This window comes from Oncorhynchus clarkii, chromosome 3 (genome assembly GCF_045791955.1).
Source record: "Oncorhynchus clarkii lewisi isolate Uvic-CL-2024 chromosome 3, UVic_Ocla_1.0, whole genome shotgun sequence".
Lineage (NCBI taxonomy): Eukaryota > Metazoa > Chordata > Actinopteri > Salmoniformes > Salmonidae > Oncorhynchus > Oncorhynchus clarkii.
In genome coordinates this window covers 26,906,624-26,924,577 of record NC_092149.1, presented here as the reverse complement: position 1 = coordinate 26,924,577, position 17,954 = coordinate 26,906,624, and the positions used below count along the sequence as shown (strand labels likewise).

At 39.7% G+C, this 17,954-nt stretch overlaps 1 protein-coding gene, 1 non-coding gene and 1 pseudogene across 6 annotated transcripts; 2 read left to right on the top strand and 1 right to left on the bottom strand.

Moving 5' to 3' along the window:
- The window catches only part of LOC139385326 (uncharacterized), an 8,086-nt pseudogene extending 5,699 nt beyond the window's left edge, over positions 1 to 2,387 (top strand).
- Positions 278 to 359, top strand: trnas-aga (transfer RNA serine (anticodon AGA)). The gene has a single exon. It is a non-coding gene; the product is annotated as a tRNA-Ser (tRNA).
- Positions 2,388 to 3,069: 682 nt separating the features above from the next.
- Positions 3,070 to 14,766, bottom strand: LOC139405864 (T-cell differentiation antigen CD6-like). 5 transcript variants are annotated; one of them, XM_071148299.1, is made up of 14 exons: positions 14,648 to 14,766; positions 14,439 to 14,546; positions 13,179 to 13,259; positions 10,606 to 10,905; positions 9,989 to 10,303; positions 8,842 to 8,901; positions 8,553 to 8,699; positions 7,916 to 8,029; positions 7,682 to 7,798; positions 7,393 to 7,539; positions 7,066 to 7,149; positions 6,780 to 6,914; positions 6,491 to 6,592; positions 3,070 to 3,824 (listed from the first exon to the last, which is right to left on the bottom strand). In XM_071148299.1, the coding sequence occupies exons 2-14, from the start codon at positions 14,488 to 14,490 to the stop codon at positions 3,682 to 3,684; spliced, it is 1,797 nt and encodes a 598-aa protein (XP_071004400.1). In that variant the 5' UTR covers positions 14,491 to 14,546; positions 14,648 to 14,766; the 3' UTR covers positions 3,070 to 3,681. The 5 variants fall into 5 exon arrangements, with proteins under 5 accessions (XP_071004400.1, XP_071004401.1, XP_071004402.1 ...); XM_071148300.1 differs by having other exon boundaries at positions 14,439 to 14,553; positions 14,648 to 14,764; XM_071148301.1 differs by having other exon boundaries at positions 8,553 to 8,696; positions 14,439 to 14,766.
- Between the last annotated feature and the right edge of the window lie 3,188 nt (positions 14,767 to 17,954).

The window sequence follows — 17,954 nt, the reverse complement described above, 5'->3', positions numbered from 1 at the left end:
TCACACGGATGTATTAGCTAGCTATAATTAGATAAATACAAGGCTATGTTTGATTGTTTTTAGCCTGTTTCCAATGGGAAGGTTGCTATCATATTTGACCTTCTGACTCCAATGCATTAGCCAACGTTACATTGCAAAAGGGCTGCCCTCTTGCCACAGGCAACAAGAAAGTAAGTTTGCCAATAACTCAAATTTAAAGAACCTCACATATTCATGCGAGCATAGTTGGTTGGTAGTAGACGTACATGTAGGTAGGTAGTAGACAGACATGTAGGCAGTTGTCGTGGCCGAGTGGTTAAGGCGATAGACTAGAAATCTATTGGGATCTTCCCGCGCAGGTTCGAATCCTGCCGACAACGGTTTGTTTTGTGTTGCAGCCTGTTGAATCATAATATCTGGCTGTATCATTCTGTCAGTGGTATACTGCAAAAATTCAGATGTGTTCATTATTATTGAAACTCAGTAAATGTTATCTAAGACATCTGTATATCTCTGTTGCATGCTGTCAATGTTATTGTATGTTTTACAGTTGTCATTATCTTAGGCAGACCAAAATGGTAATTCACAGGAAGCCATAAAGTCTAGTAATGAGCCTTTGGTAAAGCATGTATTTGATCAACGCTCTCTTTCGATCCCAATTAGTTCTTATGTGAAATATTTTACAGTCTTATGTCCAACAATAAAATTATAGAATATATATATTTTGTATTTTTCTCAGAAAACGTGGGGGGCCAAATAAAATCACTCGCAGGCCACCAGTTGGGGAAACCTGTTGTAATGTTAAGTGTGTGTAAGCATGGATCACATTTTAATATGACTCATTGTTTAACCTGTGCTGACAGGTCGTGTGACCAGCTGAAATGTATCTCCTGTGACTTTCGGGTGTCCATGTTTGACGATCATGAATGGGACCCCTCTTGAGATTCCATATTCTTCAAGTGAGCCTCCTCTCATTGGGCCGGATGTGTCTTTATGGGTTAACAAACTCTTTGCGGAATTTAAATATTGTTATTATCTTGAAACAAGTTTGAAGTTGTTACAGAAAACCACAAATCCCAAATTTATCAGATTTCAACAGAAGAGGGCAGTGTAGTAGTCGTAAAAAAATAAAACCTTTTATTTTGGGACTTCGTGAAAATAAACTGGAATAATCTTCATTTGATTCTTAATGTAAAATACCTTTTAAGTGAGGATTATGACTTTCAACTTGATTGATATCCACCCTTTCACAGAAACGGCTAACTTTTTGCCAAAGTGAGAATGACTACACAGTGGTTGAATTTAAAACTTTTAACCGTGCTCTGAGATCAGTGCATGGCAGATAGGAATTTCATAGGACAACTGGTACTAGTGGATGGAGACAGGCAGTCAAACAACACAACAATGCCACCTTGGGTGCCTCTCTGGTTCAATATTGTGTTGTTTCACTGACAGAGAGCTTGCCCATGATAACAAAGACTGACACTTAAGCTTAGTTAATGCAGTGAAGTGGAAGACGTTATAACAGTAGCGCTGTAAGTATGCAGGCGTGGGTATTTGGCGCTCTTAACACCAAGACAGGAATGAAATTATTCCAGGCTACACTAATTTGATACTATTGGTGAGAGTCGACTTGAAATGCAAACTAAGACAATAGACAGAAGGGCTGTGCTCAAATGGGAGAAAAACATTTTAAAATAGAAAAAGAGCATGTGCAGTGGCTGATGTTCCAAGCTTGTGGGTTTTGCTGTCGGTGTTCTGGTGGACACTTGGTGGTTTCAGGCTTTGTGCTGGAGTATAGAGGTTTTACTAAGTTGCTGAGAGACTAGGGCTCCTCTACAAAACATGGGGATTCATTTATCATTCAAATGTGCTTGTTAAATGCAACATAGCGTATTGTGCAAATGATGCTGAAATGAAGCTTTAGGATGGACATCCTTACCATACTTCCATGTCCATTGTGTCTTGTCTAATTTGTCTTTCCACCCAAATGTATTATTTCAGCTGTAAATTGCAGGTTAACTCTGGAATATTTGTGATGTTTCCAATCATTCAACAATCTTTCAAGGGTCCTTGGAGGCTGGTTTTGTTCCATGCACATGACCAATTTGGGTCAAGTACTTTGTGAATTTAGTACTACTTATCCTATCTATAACTCTACATACCAGTATTATACTGTGAGATAAATTAATCTATTCATCTAGCTCATTGCTTAGCTAACCAGCCTTGTCTCTTTGTATCTCTGAAGGAGCAACATGTGAGACTGTCAGAAGCTGCGGGCCAAGCTGAGGAGAAGAAAGGGGGCGCGGGCATACGCCTGCCAGTGTAGCTGGCACTCTGCTCAAGACCTCACCGACCTGAGAGAACAGCACCAGCTCAAGTGGGTCTGTGGGAAGCATGACGTGTGACAGCCTTCTTTCTAACAGACACACACACACACACACACACATACACACATCACTTTGCAGTTACTTGAAAACCAATGTCCTCTTGTTATAGACATCCCAACACATATTTTTCTGCCTTGAGAATGATATAGGTCTTTCTCTGCATTACATTTAGTGTGTTCTGGGTTTAAATGAACAAGGTAGGTCTTCTGCTATCTTTAGAGATGTGATTTTAGCTAGCTCAGTTTTAAGAGCAGGTATATGTCAGCCCATATTTGTGTGAAAACGGTACTTAGGAAAGATGAGGCTAAATATATATATATATATATATATATATATATATATATATATATATATATATATATATATATATATAAAATGTGTGTGTGTAGTATTTCAGTATGTTACATGCTTTTCTGTAGCCTTTCCTTCTCTGTCTTAGTTTCTATCTCCCTTGTCCTTTTGTTTATTTTCTCTTCTGTCCCTTTGAGTCAAATGCGTTCTCTGTTTTAAGGGATTTCTGATCTTACCATTCATGTATTGTGTATAGTATGAAGGTGAGGTTAGTGTGGAGTTAAATGATGCAAGCTTTTCCTGTTGCATCTGTGCTAGACATTTAGACATAAAACATTAAACATAAAAGCATCACTTCACTCTGACCGCCAAGTAGTTGATACTTTATAAATGAATCATAATCAAATTAAGTAGTCTGTGGATAGTTTATTAAATATGTACTAATTTATTCATCATCAGGGAACCATAAAAAAAAGCTTAACTTCCAAAGACATTCATGGGATTTGTTGTGATAACCCAGTCAGAAGTAGGTATTTTGGAGAGTAAAAAATGTGCTCATATTATGTACAAAACATCTGCATATGCGTGTATAGACTAGGCTATTCACATTTAGTCATAGTTGAATATATGTTGTATGCACTTATTTTTTTTTTAGCTTTTTCTCCTTGATAATATTAACACAATTGAATTTCAAGTTTAAAAAGTTTGATGTGCATTGACTTTGCTTTGTGTGGCTCAGATCACTGTATTAAATCAATATCAGTGACAGTGCAGTTTGTTGACAATGCTGGTCATTCTGTGCAGTGGAGAAGCGAATGGGGTTAAGACCGTTGGGCCAGTAACAGAAAGGTCGCTGGTTCGAATCCCCAAGCTAACGAGGTGAAAAAATATCTGTCTGTACCTTTGAGCAAGGCAATTACACTTAATTTCCCCTGTATGTCTTTCTGGATAATAGCATCTGCTAAAATGTAAATGACTCTGTTTTTATAGTTCTCACTTCACTGCTATGTTTGATGAAATGCTAGTAATTTGTTATGTCATCGTAGTCACTGTCAGAAAGAGACTGGTCCGGGTCTTCTTTCACAGTAGCATCACCAATCCCCTCTTCATCTTGGACTCCTATGTTCTCATAAAGCTCAGAGGAGGATGAGCTGCTTGAATCATCTGTATAAAGGACTCACATTACCATCTACATACATCCACAATAGGCTACATGTTTTCAGCAATTGCATCTACAATGCCTTCAGAAAGTATTTATACCCCATGACTTTTTCCATATTTTGTTGTTACACAGCCTGAATTTAAAATAGATTAAATTGAGATTTTGTGTCACTGGCCTAAACACAATACCCCATAATGTCAAAGTGGAATTATGTTTGTAGACATTTTAACAAATTCATAAAAAATGAAGTGTTATGTATGAGACAAATCCAACACATCACTGAGTACCACTATTCATATTTTCAAGTATGATGGTGGTTGCATCATGTTAAGGGTATGCTTGTCATCAGCAAGGAGTAGAGTTTTTTTGGGGGATAAAAAAAACGGAATGGAGATAAGCACATGCAAAATACTAGCGGAAACCTGGTTAAGTCTGTTTTTCAATAGACACAGGGAGACAAATTCACCTTTCAGCAGGACAATAAACTAAAACACAAGGCCAAATATACACTGGCATAGTTACAGTTTTGACTTAAATCGGCTTGAAAATCTATGGACGGACTTGGAAATAGCTGTTTAGCAATGATAAACAACCAACTTGATATAGCATGAAGCATGTAAAAAAGTATAATGTGCAAATATTGTAGAATCCAGGTGTGCAAACATTTGAGAGATTTACCCAGAAAGACTCAGATCGGTAATCACTGCCAAATGTGATTCTAACATGTATGAACACAGGGGTGTGACAAATTTAAATAAGTAAAAATATATTTTTCATTTTCTAAAAAAGTGCAAACATTTCTGAAAACATGTTCTGAAAATAAGTCGAGGGGTATGAATACTTTATGAAGGCAATGTACATTAGACAGTACATGACTCTAGAATCTACTGCACAGTTGTGATCCATGTAGGGGAATACGTGTACCTGGTGCCGCCATTGAACACGACTTAATGTCAAGGACCAGGCTTAATCTTTGTCAAGGGAACCTACCCTTAATGATAATGCATCAATGTTTGAACATTTTAAATCACCTCTTTGTATTAACGGCATAGCCACAGGAAATAGGGGTGATGAGGGTGATGCAGCACCCCCTACTAATTCGAAATGAAATAATACATAAACAATTCTAATGAACAAAAAAAGTACAATTAGAGAACAAAGCCTTAATTACTCCTGTATGAGCGGAGAAAAATACTAATCTTCAGTCGCTTAGTAGCCTGTTCTACTCCCGACCAAAAGCCTGTGACTTGTCAATGTGATTTTGTTTCACCTGAATCTCCATCTATATTTGGTTAATTCTCTGGCTGGGCAAATAAGTAGAGGTGGTGACTAATCTATTTGTTTGCTCATCTATCACTGATTAGAAACATTTAGTATGCAATAATGTACCCTAAATTGTTATGCTAGGTCGCGTATAGGCAACTCCAAAAGCCAGCAGTGGTTGTGAAATATGAACAGGAGACTCATGCTTTTGAAAGGATAGATTGCTATTATTTTCTATGGGTATCAGGATGAAGACACTCTCAATGTAAGACCCTACGGCTGCTCCCTATCAAAGCAGAGGGAGGGTAGAAAAGAGAAAAAGCATGGGCTTGCCTTGGGCTCTGTTTCAAAATCACTTTTATTTATATGACAGTAGTTCCACACGTTGCCGTGACGCAAATTGTGTGGGAAAAATATTCTGGATTTTATTCTGTTATATTTCATTATATTCTCAGCCTACTATGAAATGTGTGTTGACTGTGACTAGTGTAGCCTAAGTGTGTCTTGTCTGTTTAATGAACAAAATAACTTGGTTTTATATGCATGGCACAGCCATGTAGCCTATTGGCTGCACAGACCAGTAACATAATTAAACTCAAAATATGGCATTATTTTGTATTATTTTTAAATAAATTGTATCGGTCCTATAATGTTTCTTAGGACCTGCCAAAAAAACAAATGAATAGTAGATTTCTTTGTGATGGTGTATATTTATTAAAATAACATCCACCCACATCAACTCCCACTCCTAATCATGCCGGCTTGTGCACAGTAGATATAAAATGCTTATCCCAGCAAGAATGTGGTAAAAATGGGACCGTATGAATTGGGTTCTAAAATACATTGGCAGATAAAAACCATTTTACAGGCAACATGCAGTAAAGTCTGTCTATAAAGGGTATTAGTGTCCATAGTTTAATGGCAGATTAGTGAAAAAACAGAGCCGGCCAATTTCCTCCACCTGAATGAGGACAGTTTCTCTCTTCCGCTCTCCGTTGGATTCAAGCATGCGCCTGCCAGAAATACTACCCTTTCCATTATTCACTGTGATAGTAAATCTGGCGAAAACTAAAGGAATGAAGTACAATTGAAATCGTCACAGATGTTTATGCCCCATACCCAATGGCTCCACCTGTCAGACTACCTTAGTTCTTTGAATTTAGTTTTGACACAACTTGAAATCACATTGGCTTATAAACTTAGAGAAACCTTTTGAATATGATTTGTTCTGTTTCTTTCAGGGATTACACCGGTGGTCGTCAAATTAATGTCAGGTTTTGAAACACAATATGACACCAGCAAGGAGACTGAGAATTAGTCTCTGCAGGGAACATTACACGGTTCAATGGAAATTCTGTCCACCTCTGAAACACACATGCAGAGACTCATCAGAAATATCAGGTACCTTGATTTTGATTGCTCAATAGGTGGCAGCTACTGTTCACAGGCTGTTGCTGATCCTGGTGTGTACTGGTTGATTGCACAGGGGAATGTGTATAGGTGTTCTCTGAGGAGAAAATGAGAAAATGTGCTCCCAGTGAAGTAATTACGAATCTACATATTTTCTCACGAAAACTTTCAAGACAAAAGGGTAGTGCAAAAAGCCTTTGCTGTTGTGTCTACTCCATCCAGTGTTTAGACACAGCCAGATAAATGAGGTGTTTGTTGTTGTCATGATATTGATTTGAACGGACCTGACTGTAGATGCTGTTCCACTGCCATCCCCACATTGTAGTAGGATTCCCCTGATGTTGTACTACTACTCGATCCCAAGGATGGCTCTCTTCCACTGATCAAGTCTGTGAGGACAGTTTCTCTCAAATCTGGACCTGGGTGGTTAGCATTCCACACAGTTACTCTGTTAACGTTGACTCATGAGAATGGATTTCATAGATGCACTGACTGACTCCACAAAAGCATTTTTGGACTACAATTTTGTTTATTTTTTGCAGCATTTGCCGTTGAGCATTTTAGACTGACCTGAGTCCAGCAGCTCCTTCTCCAGTGTCTCAATGTTCTCATAGCTTTCCCCAGAAGACGTGCTGGATGACACCAGCGAATGACCTGGACATACAAATGGTTGTTAGTGCTAGTATGTTACAATAGGGCTCTAATTCAACTGTTCTGTCACCATGGCAATTTTTAGAAAATTATAACTTTTCTGATTCCTTGTTCTGCAAACGGTTATAGTAAAGTCCCAGATTTTAAGAGGACATTATGTCCTTTTAAGACGAAGAAGAAATCTGTTCTACATGGACACTACGATCATGGTAAAAATCTGGTTCACCCAACCTGACAGTAACTTACGGCTTTGGGTGGCAGTGTTATTTCTCTCAATGCCATTGATTGTCTCAGTAACAATATTATATTTCTCGGGAGCGTCAGAGGTCTCTGCTGTCTGCGTGGTTTCCCATGGCTCTCTGCTTGTGCTTACTCCATTGTCAAGGACCCTGACTAATGAAAACATAAAATACCATTTGGTTAGCACTGTGAGTGAGTCCTTGGACCACTTTCTCCCTTAATAGCCATGTGTTACTTCCCATATTTTTTCTTTTAGAATTGCACTATTTATCCAAAACTATGAAGATGAACTGACCAAGTGCAGTAGCCATGGCAACAGAGGGTTGGTCATTGAAGTCATAGTTTTCATAGTCAGAGTCACACGAGGCGTCAGTGTCATTCTGAGAGGGCTGTTTGGAAAGGTACTGTAGAGCTGCATGAAAGGCCACAGAGAACATGACAAATGGGACACTTGAACTAATAAGACATTCCCTAAAATTGCAAGTAACTAATGGGCACAGAGAGGACAAGTGCACCAGTAGGAACTCACTGTAATCAGCTGTGTCCATGGTGACTGTGAGGAGGTTGACACTCTCCCCTCGGTCGGTGTGTTGAGACTGGATGGACAGCAGGCGGCCATCTTGTCTTTGGTGAACCAGAAGTGCTAGTAATGAAGGGAAAGTTTTGCCTATCTTTACCGAAACTAGGATAATTGGTTTGTTGGCCTTTGTTGTCTTTGATGTTGGACAAGAAAATAAGGACAACACACCTCAAAACCAATTAAATATTTGAATTAGACCGCCGTCACATATGGCACATATTCAAACATCATCCTTGTGAAATAATAAATGCAGCTTTTTTAAAAAAAGTTGGTGTGAAAACAACACTGGTGGTGGGACTCTCTTAATGAGCAATCAACCAACCCAGTGATATGCATACTGTTCCAGTTTGGTGATTTCCTTTGTGTACTGTATTGAATCACATTGCATTGTGTTGTTGTATTATCATAATTGGCAAACCATCGAGAAGAATATGTAATACCCTTCAGACAAAGCAGTTTCTCAGTGTTAATTACTACTCATTGATGATAGCATGTATGTTGTTGTTGGTGTGAACAAATGGGGAGAGTGACAGTTGAGTATGAGGCAATGAAAGAGAAAGAAAAATAGAGAAACACGATGACTCACCAGCTCTCCTCCTGTAAGACAGGAAGAGTGAGGCATTGGAGAGGAGTGTGAGGAGGAGGGCTATAGACAATGCGATGCAGCCCCAGACAGCAGCTGCAGGAGGAGAGGACCGGCTCTCTGCACTGGTGACTAGTAGAACTGAGCCTGCTGGAAACAAGAACAAATCATAGTGCAGCGTACAGACTAGATAACAAATTCTTCTTGACATGTTCTAATGAGCAGAGCAGACACTCTTGGTGTATTATTACACAGATGGAGGGTCATGTGTGTCAGCATCTATTGAAGGTACCTGTGGTTGAAGTCTGGGTGTTCTGTTCTGCCGTCTCGTTGCCTGGTTGAGATGGAATTCCTGTCAGGGAAATGGAAAAGTCCTAGAGGTGTTAGAGAACTAGAATGTATAACAGATGCATGGCTCACTTCTCCTGAGTGCTCAAGGCACTCTTGTTTGAAAGACGGGGAACGTTTTTGCTTATAAAACATTTACTAAAAAATTGAGTTGTGTTTGTCCATCTGTGTATCTAATGATCTATTGAACCAATATCTGACTCTTATTCAAAAGTTAAACATTTCAGTCAGTCATTTGGCATTACTGCCAGGAATGTTTGCGTTTTTCTCTTTTAAAAAATGTACTTTGAAATGTGTAGGACTCACATATTGATGGATGTAGCCTTTTGAGTAGGCCTACATAATTAACTATCACTTGAGGTGTTCGAAATGGATCGGAAACATGGTCAACAAGCCATGGCCTTGACAGAACTGGAGTCTCAGACACTAAAACTCACACTATACATTTAGCAAAAAATTTTCATTTAGATGCAAGATTCAAAACCCGTGGAAGTGCCGAACAACTGTTGTCATGTTGAGGTCAAGGCAGTTTGGATGTTTTCTCACCAAGGAACTCTTGAACTTGGCTCCCAGGTTGAACATCTTCCATTGAGGGTCTTCCTCAGACAGAGCTGGTGCGACGTGGTATTGAGGTGGTATGTCTACTTTCTGAGGGACATGTATTACTTAGGCCTGTGTGTTTCTTTTTTTCTTTTTTTCGTTAATGAAAATAATAATAATTCATATGCAAAGCAGCTGTCTCTTTTCTGCTTACGACCTCTCACATCACCTGATCTCTGCGTTACTGTAGGAGGATTTGAAGCTTGTTCGTCAGTATCAGTGCTGAGTGTGACTGAGACTCTGAGTGCTATCCATTCAGACACGCTGATAAGGTCACGAGTCAAATCATTCTTGATTCGCTGAAAATCGGCGCTAAGATGATGGGGACTTGGTTCGCCACCAAGACACCAGATGTTCAGTCATGGTAATGTGTTTTACATGTTATTACTGCACTACCCATATTCAGACCAATCTAAAGGTAATATAAAAACACTATGACATGATTCTGAAAACAGTAACTGACGGTGATAATATTATAGCTGCAGGCTTACCTGAACAAACCACTGCAGCGTCCTCTTTGTGTCCACAGTCGTTGACTGTCCCCATGGAGGGACACTCCCATAGGTTCCTCTCGCTCCCCCCACAGTTCACCTCATCTAAGAGAACCTGACCAACACCCGCTTCAAAGGACCCGTCCTCCCCACTCACATTTAGGGCAGAGCCACAGCCCAATTGGGCACAGACCACGCCCCCATCTCTCAGGTCCCAACTATCGTCACACACCGTTCCCCATTTTTCCTCTCTCCACAACTCCACCCGTCCCTCACAGTGGTGTGAGCCTCCAGCCAATCGCACGGCCTGGTGCCCTGAGGAATGGACAGATCAACCAATCAGTTCATAGATCATCAGATTACCTCGATAGAAGCTGGGCCTCGCTCAGAATCATTAAAAAGCAGCTTGAAAATGGAAGCGTGCTGAAGGGAGGAACTTGTTGCAAAGCGTGCACAAAACACTTGAGACAGCCCATACGATGGCTCTCCATAGCATGCAATTTGCAGGCGTTACTGCAACAATGTGTTTTGGGTTGCTTATTAACAGCGGTAGCTATTAATCTTGCTCAAGATAAATTGTGCCGATCCACTCATAAGCTTTGCAATGAGGGTCTTACCACAGGTTATCTCAGTCAGGTTAGAGCAGTCTGTGTATGAGAGCTCTGTACAGTTCTCCACCAGTAGCTCTCTGTAGACACACTGGCTCAGACACGTTGAGCTGGAGTAGTTTAAAGTAGCTGTGCCATTCTGTCGGAGCTCATACACTGCCCCGCAGCTCAGGTTGGTACATATGTCCTCCACCACTTTGGCCCACTCTGCAGACCCAAGGTCAAAGGTCACCGGCCTCCACAGCCCTCGATGGAGCACCTCGACAACCCCAGAGCAGTGATGAGATAGCCTGGGGGGGTGAGATATGGCTGGAGGGATGGGGAGATGCAGAATCAATATGAGAGTGAAATACAGATGGCTGTTTATATTTCCCCATGTAGTGTAGTCACATGTACAGTACATGTTATACAGCATAGTACACACACATACCCACACACATTGAATGCCCTAGCTGTTTGTTGGCCTATCGGTTGCTGTGCTCTTTGCAGACATTCAGCAGAGCAGCCACATCCTGTGAGTCATGTCCTGTGGAAATGTCACTGGGTGGTGAATTCGGAGGGGGACACTGAAGTCGACCAACCTGACTCTAGAAACACCACGGGACCAAATACTCAGTGGTTTCAAACCATGTGACACTGGAGCCTTTGGTTCTGCATATCACACTTCAGTCTTCACTTTTTTCCCGGTTTAAATGTGGAATTGCACTTCATTTAGGTTCAACAAATAAATAATGAAAACCAGGTTAGTGTAGTATGATTATAACTGATTGATAGCATTTTCCTTAAAAATCTGACTCCACCGGACCATTTGATATCCTCTATGACACAAATGACAATTGATCATTCTTTTCTTCTTTTTGTTTTCTGTTTGTGTTAGAGAGAGCATGTCTGTGTGTTAGAGAGAGCATGTTTGTGTGTTAGAGAGAGCATGTTTGTGTGTTAGAGAGAGCATGTTTGTGTGTTAGAGAGAGCATGTTTGTGTGTTAGAGAGAGCATGTTTGTGTGTTAGAGAGAGCATGTTTGTGTGTTAGAGAGAGCATGTCTGTGTGTTAGAGAGAGCATGTTTGTGTGTTAGAGAGAGCATGTTTGTGTGTTAGAGAGAGCATGTTTGTGTGTTAGAGAGAGCATGTTTGTGTGTTAGAGAGAGCATGTCTGTGTGTATGAGAGAGCATGTCTGTGTGTTAGAGAGAGCATATTTGTGTGTTAGAGAGAGCATGTTTGTGTGTTAGAGAGAGCATGTTTGTGTGTTAGAGAGAGCATGTCTGTGTGTTAGAGAGAGCATGTCTGTGTGTTAGAGAGAGCATGTTTGTGTGTTAGAGAGAGCATGTTTGTGTGTTAGAGAGAGCATGTTTGTGTGTTAGAGAGAGCATGTTTGTGTGTTAGAGAGAGCATGTTTGTGTGTTAGAGAGAGCATGTCTGTGTGTTAGAGAGAGCATGTCTGTGTGTTAGAGAGAGCATATTTGTGTGTTAGAGAGAGCATGTTTGTGTGTTAGAGAGAGCATGTTTGTGTGTTAGAGAGAGCATGTTTGTGTGTTAGAGAGAGCATGTCTGTGTGTTAGAGAGAGCATATTTGTGTGTTAGAGAGAGCATGTTTGTGTGTTAGAGAGAGCATGTTTGTGTGTTAGAGAGAGCATGTTTGTGTGTTAGAGAGAGCATATTTGTGTGTTAGAGAGAGCATGTTTGTGTGTTAGAGAGAGCATGTTTGTGTGTTAGAGAGAGCATGTTTGTGTGTTAGAGAGAGCATGTTTGTGTGTTAGAGAGAGCATGTCTGTGTGTTAGAGAGAGCATATTTGTGTGTTAGAGAGAGCATGTTTGTGTGTTAGAGAGAGCATGTTTGTGTGTTAGAGAGAGGATATTTGTGTGTTAGAGAGAGCATGTTTGTGTGTTAGAGAGAGAATGTTTGTGTGTTAGAGAGAGCATATTTGTGTGTTAGAGAGAGCATGTTTGTGTGTTAGAGAGAGCATATTTGTGTGTTAGAGAGAGCATGTTTGTGTGTTAGAGAGAGCATGTTTGTGTGTTAGAGAGAGCATGTTTGTGTGTTAGAGAGAGCATAGTTGTGTGTTAGAGAGAGCATGTTTGTGTGTTAGAGAGAGCATGTTTGTGTGTTAGAGAGAGCATGTTTGTATGGGATGTTCCTCCCACTTTGCCCTAAAGGAGCCTTACGCATCATCATCATAACCCTCAGAACAATGAAAATATCGTCTCACTATGGCTTATTTGATGGTGACCTGTATCCTTATAGTAAAACAAATGCCTTTGCCTCATATAATTTCGATCTCAGTATAACGACTTGTGAGCAATCAAGTTCTCTGCAGGATCGTTGCTTGAGGTTGTCTCCTCCCTCTAAGAAGCACACAGACACCTTATCCATTCATCCTTCTATTTTAGCACCTAGCAATTTGACTGGATGGGCACGAGGGATTGGAATTTGGGGTTTAGGAAGGAATGGGGGGTGGGATTCAGAGAGTAAGATCGATGTAGATTGCAGTGTCCTCCGGAACCAAATGAAGCTTGATTGGAGGCTCGGGTTCTGAGGATCTTTTTAGCATAATACCAACCATTTAAATAAAACTGGAACTCACTTAGATTGGATGTCTGCTGCTCATCAGTCTCTCTCGACCCAGAGAAGTTCCCCGGAACAGAGTAGTCTTTATTTAGAAAGCCTGAAATGACAAACAACAAAGTAAACTAAGATAAATGAAAAATGATTGTAGTTATGAGTATTGTAGTTATGAGAGTATTCATGCAGCTGTCCAATCAGTTATTTCAGCTTGCCACGTGTTGTCAATGCTTTATGAAGCCCAGGACAGGCAGCGGTAAATTACCAACAGGTTATTGAATTTGGCTCTAATTAGAATAATCTTTTCCATTTTGTAAACTGTCTGTTGGTGGTACTTCAAGGTGGCTACACAATAGTCCCATTAGAAGGATATAATATGGAGTCTGTAAATCACTATATTTACGTTGGATTTCATAACAGCTTGTATCAAGTGCCTCAATTGGTTAATTTAGTTGTTAGATGGATATTCCATGAATAACATCTGTGGCTCAATGTTGAATTAAAACCGATTTCACACTAGCAATGTTTGAGGAATCAATGCAGATAATGAATCATCTGTGAAGCAAAATAGTTTGTTCATGCTTTAACCCATGTCACAGCTCTCCTCCTCAGAAATAAAATCATTTTGAACTGTCACTTTGTTTATGTATCTCTGTGACAAATTAGTGATTCATACAAAACGTTTACGTTTCAGCCAATCCTTGTTTACTATGGTTGGTTGATTTGAATTCCCTGTACTTTTATGTTGCGTCAAGCGGTCTTTGAATTTTAGCTAGCTAGTGTTCGATGAATGGTATTGGCTGTTGCAGTAAACTCCTTACATTGGCAAGTAAAGTAATCCTCTGTAAGACAATGCAGCATTTAGCCAACACCTAGTTGGCATCACTCCGGTCAGCCCCTTTTTGTAGGATTATGCAGCATTTAGCCAACACCTAGTTGGCATCACTCCGGTCAGCCCCTTTTTGTATAAATACTTTATTACTTGTTTGAACACACCAACACATGGCTGTCAAAAAGTAGAATACAACGAAACAAACAAATTCATTTTAAAATATGGTGATGTTGAAGCATAATAGGAAAGCAAATGTGACTCCACTGCCAACTATTTTGATGTGCATATCTTTAGTATTATCCAACAACTCATACAAACAATTGTAAAATACATTTGATGCTGTGTTTGATGTACATAGAGTACAACCGTCATACTTTCCTTCAAAAGAGCCAATGAAGATAATATAATTGAATACAATCAAAGTAGAAATATTAGATGAAACTATGTTACCTTGAGAGAGAACCAGAACTGACAGAAGTATTGTTGTCCTGAACAGTTCCATCTCACAGAAAACAGTTAGGCCGGGGTCCTTTGAGCATGCTCCTCAACCGGAAACAACTTTGTTCTTTTCATATTAATAACAATCAAACAAATAATGCACGTTACTGATCTTATCGTGAATAAAGCAGTGTTCTATATGTCAGAACTTGTGTACTCACTATATTTCTGTTTGCACTGCTGCAACTTGTGGTTTTCCACGAGCATCGTCTCTGACACAAAATCAAATAGGCTTCTGTCTGTAGAGCACACTACTTTCTCAGACACATAGACTGGCTGTGAGATACACCCACTGCCGTACACACAACTACAAGATGTTTAATTGTTGGCTAACACCCTCGACAACTAATTTTAACCTCCCAACGACATTCAAAAAAGGTTGAATAAACAAACAAACTCAAATTCACATGCAATTTAAAAGAGGTTTACCCAAATTACAATTATCTCCTTATATTGATAAAGAGGAGCATGTAAAATGAATCGGAGCCAAATAACCCTGTTTTAGGATTCATGCGAACTCAACAATACATCTACCTGAAAAGCCTTATATGCCAGAACATTTTTGAGAAAAGCTGTAGCCACTGGCAATACTAAAACGATGTTATTACAGTCTAAATTAAACATTGATCGAAGCTAATACATTTTCATCAGTCTTTTACATGGGCTGGAGAACAATTTTAGCACTGTTTGTGTGATTGTGAACAAAGACCAACTCAAGTACCATTCAGCTGGTAAATTATAGGCCCAGAGTAGGGGAAGACATGGAAGGTCTGCCTGTCTGCCTCGACAGTCTGAGCAAATAAGAGTTGAGTAGAAGCTGTCCCATACACGGTAATGGAATCTATTTAAGGCTATCTTATGGTAGCACTTCACAAACATCCTGAACTTCAGTACGCAAAGGCCACCATTATTACCAATAAAGACTACCTCTAACAAGTAAACGTTTCCTTGTATGTGAGGCAGCTGAACTTCACTTGAAAGGACTAAGCCTTGGCTGTACCATAGCCTTGAATATAATTGATTACCCATATACCAAAAGTCATCAAGATCATTTCATTTGAAATAAAAAGCATTTCTCCCGGCCTTGAAGACACCTCACAAACCTGAGGGCCAGGCAGGAAGTTATCGTGGAACCTTCCTCATCCACACAGACCGGGCCTATTCCAGTGAATCTAATTAGCACTATTGAAGCTGCCAGTACAGGCCTGGCTCTATGGTTGGAGCCTGGAGGCAGGTTTAGGGACGTCAATACACACTGCCTTTAGCCACTACAGCAGAGCTCCCAAGAGTCAGCCTAGTCAACCTCCCTATCCATTTAACTCTTTAGAGAAAGTGAATCATGCTTCACACACCTTGACCCTGTTTCACCATGACACCCTTTATAATTGGGTTTCTATCCAGTTGGCTTCTCATTCCATTTGATTCATCATATAGTGCCAGAAGACCTTGGGTTTCTATCCAGTTGGCTTCTCATTCCATTTGATTCATCATATAGTGCCAGAAGACCTTGGGTTTCTATCCAGTTGGCTTCTCATTTCATTTGATTCATCATATAGTGCCAGAAGACCTTGGGTTTCTTAATGCTCTCCATTGAGTCTGAAAGTTTGTTGGAAAACATACACTACTCAATGAGAGGTGACTTCACTTTCATTTCCTGGAGATTGACTTGGGTTTCTTAATGCTCTCCATTGAGTCTGAACGTTTGTTGGAAAACATACACTACTCAATGAGAGGTGACTTCACTTTCATTTCCTGGAGATTGACTTAATACAATAATGTCATACTGTATCAACCATAACATATACAGTCAACATACAGATGTAGGATCTTCATTTGATCACCCTGTTGCAGGATAAATGTAAAACTAGTAGTGTATTTGAGGTTTAAAAAGACGGTGGTGAAGTTTTTAATTTCCACTTTGAAATTTGAGACTTGATTTTCCCCTAGGAAAAATTTATCAACCCCTATACATTTTTAAATTAATTATAATTCTCATTTCTTGTTGCTGCAGGATTATTTTCAATGATGACATTCACTTCTGTCATCTTCTTTCATCTCCTCTCTCACCCCCACATCTCGTTACTTTGTATCTTTTGGGGCAGCTTTAATTCAGCTTAATACATGACTGACAACATCTAAACCGCCGATGGCAAGGTAAATAAAGGATTGTCAGGATGTGACAGATGGATGACTTGCCCAGAGTTCTTCTGGGAGCGGAGTAGACTTTTTAAGTCATATGTCAATCACGTCTCTCCTAAATGACAGCTCTGCAGACATGCCTGTGACATGATGGGAAAATATATAATCAACTGAGTATCCTAGTGACTGATACAACAACCATATAGCCTTTTTTTCAGTTAGGTAAGCTGAGGACAATGAAAAACCTTAGTGTTTAAAATGTTAATTATTACTAGAGTTAAACCTACAGTATATCTTCAATTTGTATTACAGTACCTTTTATTGTTATCCCTGCAAAGTATCTCCAAATGATGCCATGAAGGTCAGTTCCCATGACTAAATGTCTCTTCCTTTTTATATGATAATACGATTCCTACCTACCTTTCCAGTCTGGTGACTTTATCGCCTCCCACTGCCCTCAGGGTCTTGCATAAATCAACGCAGACTCCGTCATTAGCATAATGTGGTCACAATCAGACAATTGGCAATGGAGATTACCTGTCACAGAGTGGGGCTTGAGCTGTTCTCATCTTATTAAAATGATCACTGTTCCTCCCAATGACATTGCTATTATGGTCTCTTGGTCTCTTTCATTACAATTATTATTACTGTTCCTGTCATTCCTATTGATTAATGAAGGAAACAGTGTTTCAGCTTCAGAGTGATAATTTAGACTTGAATTCATATTAATCCAAATGAACAAAACCCCAAAACAGGTTGAATATTGCATTCTGCATTCAAAATAGTACACCATTATGAAATCAAATGTTTTGACAAGTTAATTATTTATGTTCCAATTACAATTAGCCTCTTTCACCCCCATTTAATCTTACTTTTGGTGTCCCTTTGTAAACTTAGGAACCCTATTCAATCACATATTGTATTAATAAAAACAACTCTTGCACTGACAGAATTGTTTTGTTCCCAAAACTAAACAATGTTCTCAAGAAACTCAAATGCATGAAGGTTAGAACTCTTTGGTTGTCTTCTCTGTTGTGCTACAGGACAGCTACCTGCTAGGAAATACATTCATAGTGTGTAGCTTTGATATCTACCTTTTCCAGTTTTTGATGGGAAAACTATTTCTGGGGCAATGTCTGGGAAATGTATGCTTCACAAGTTCAGTAGCCCAGCAGGCAGATACACATAGATTCTATTTATATAAATAATCAACTCTCATCTGACAGAGCCGCATCTCGATTTAAATTAAATTGATAATTTTGGACACTGACTGAATACCAATGTCACGAACCTCGCCGAAGATGGTGCCTCTTCCTGTTCGGGCGGTGC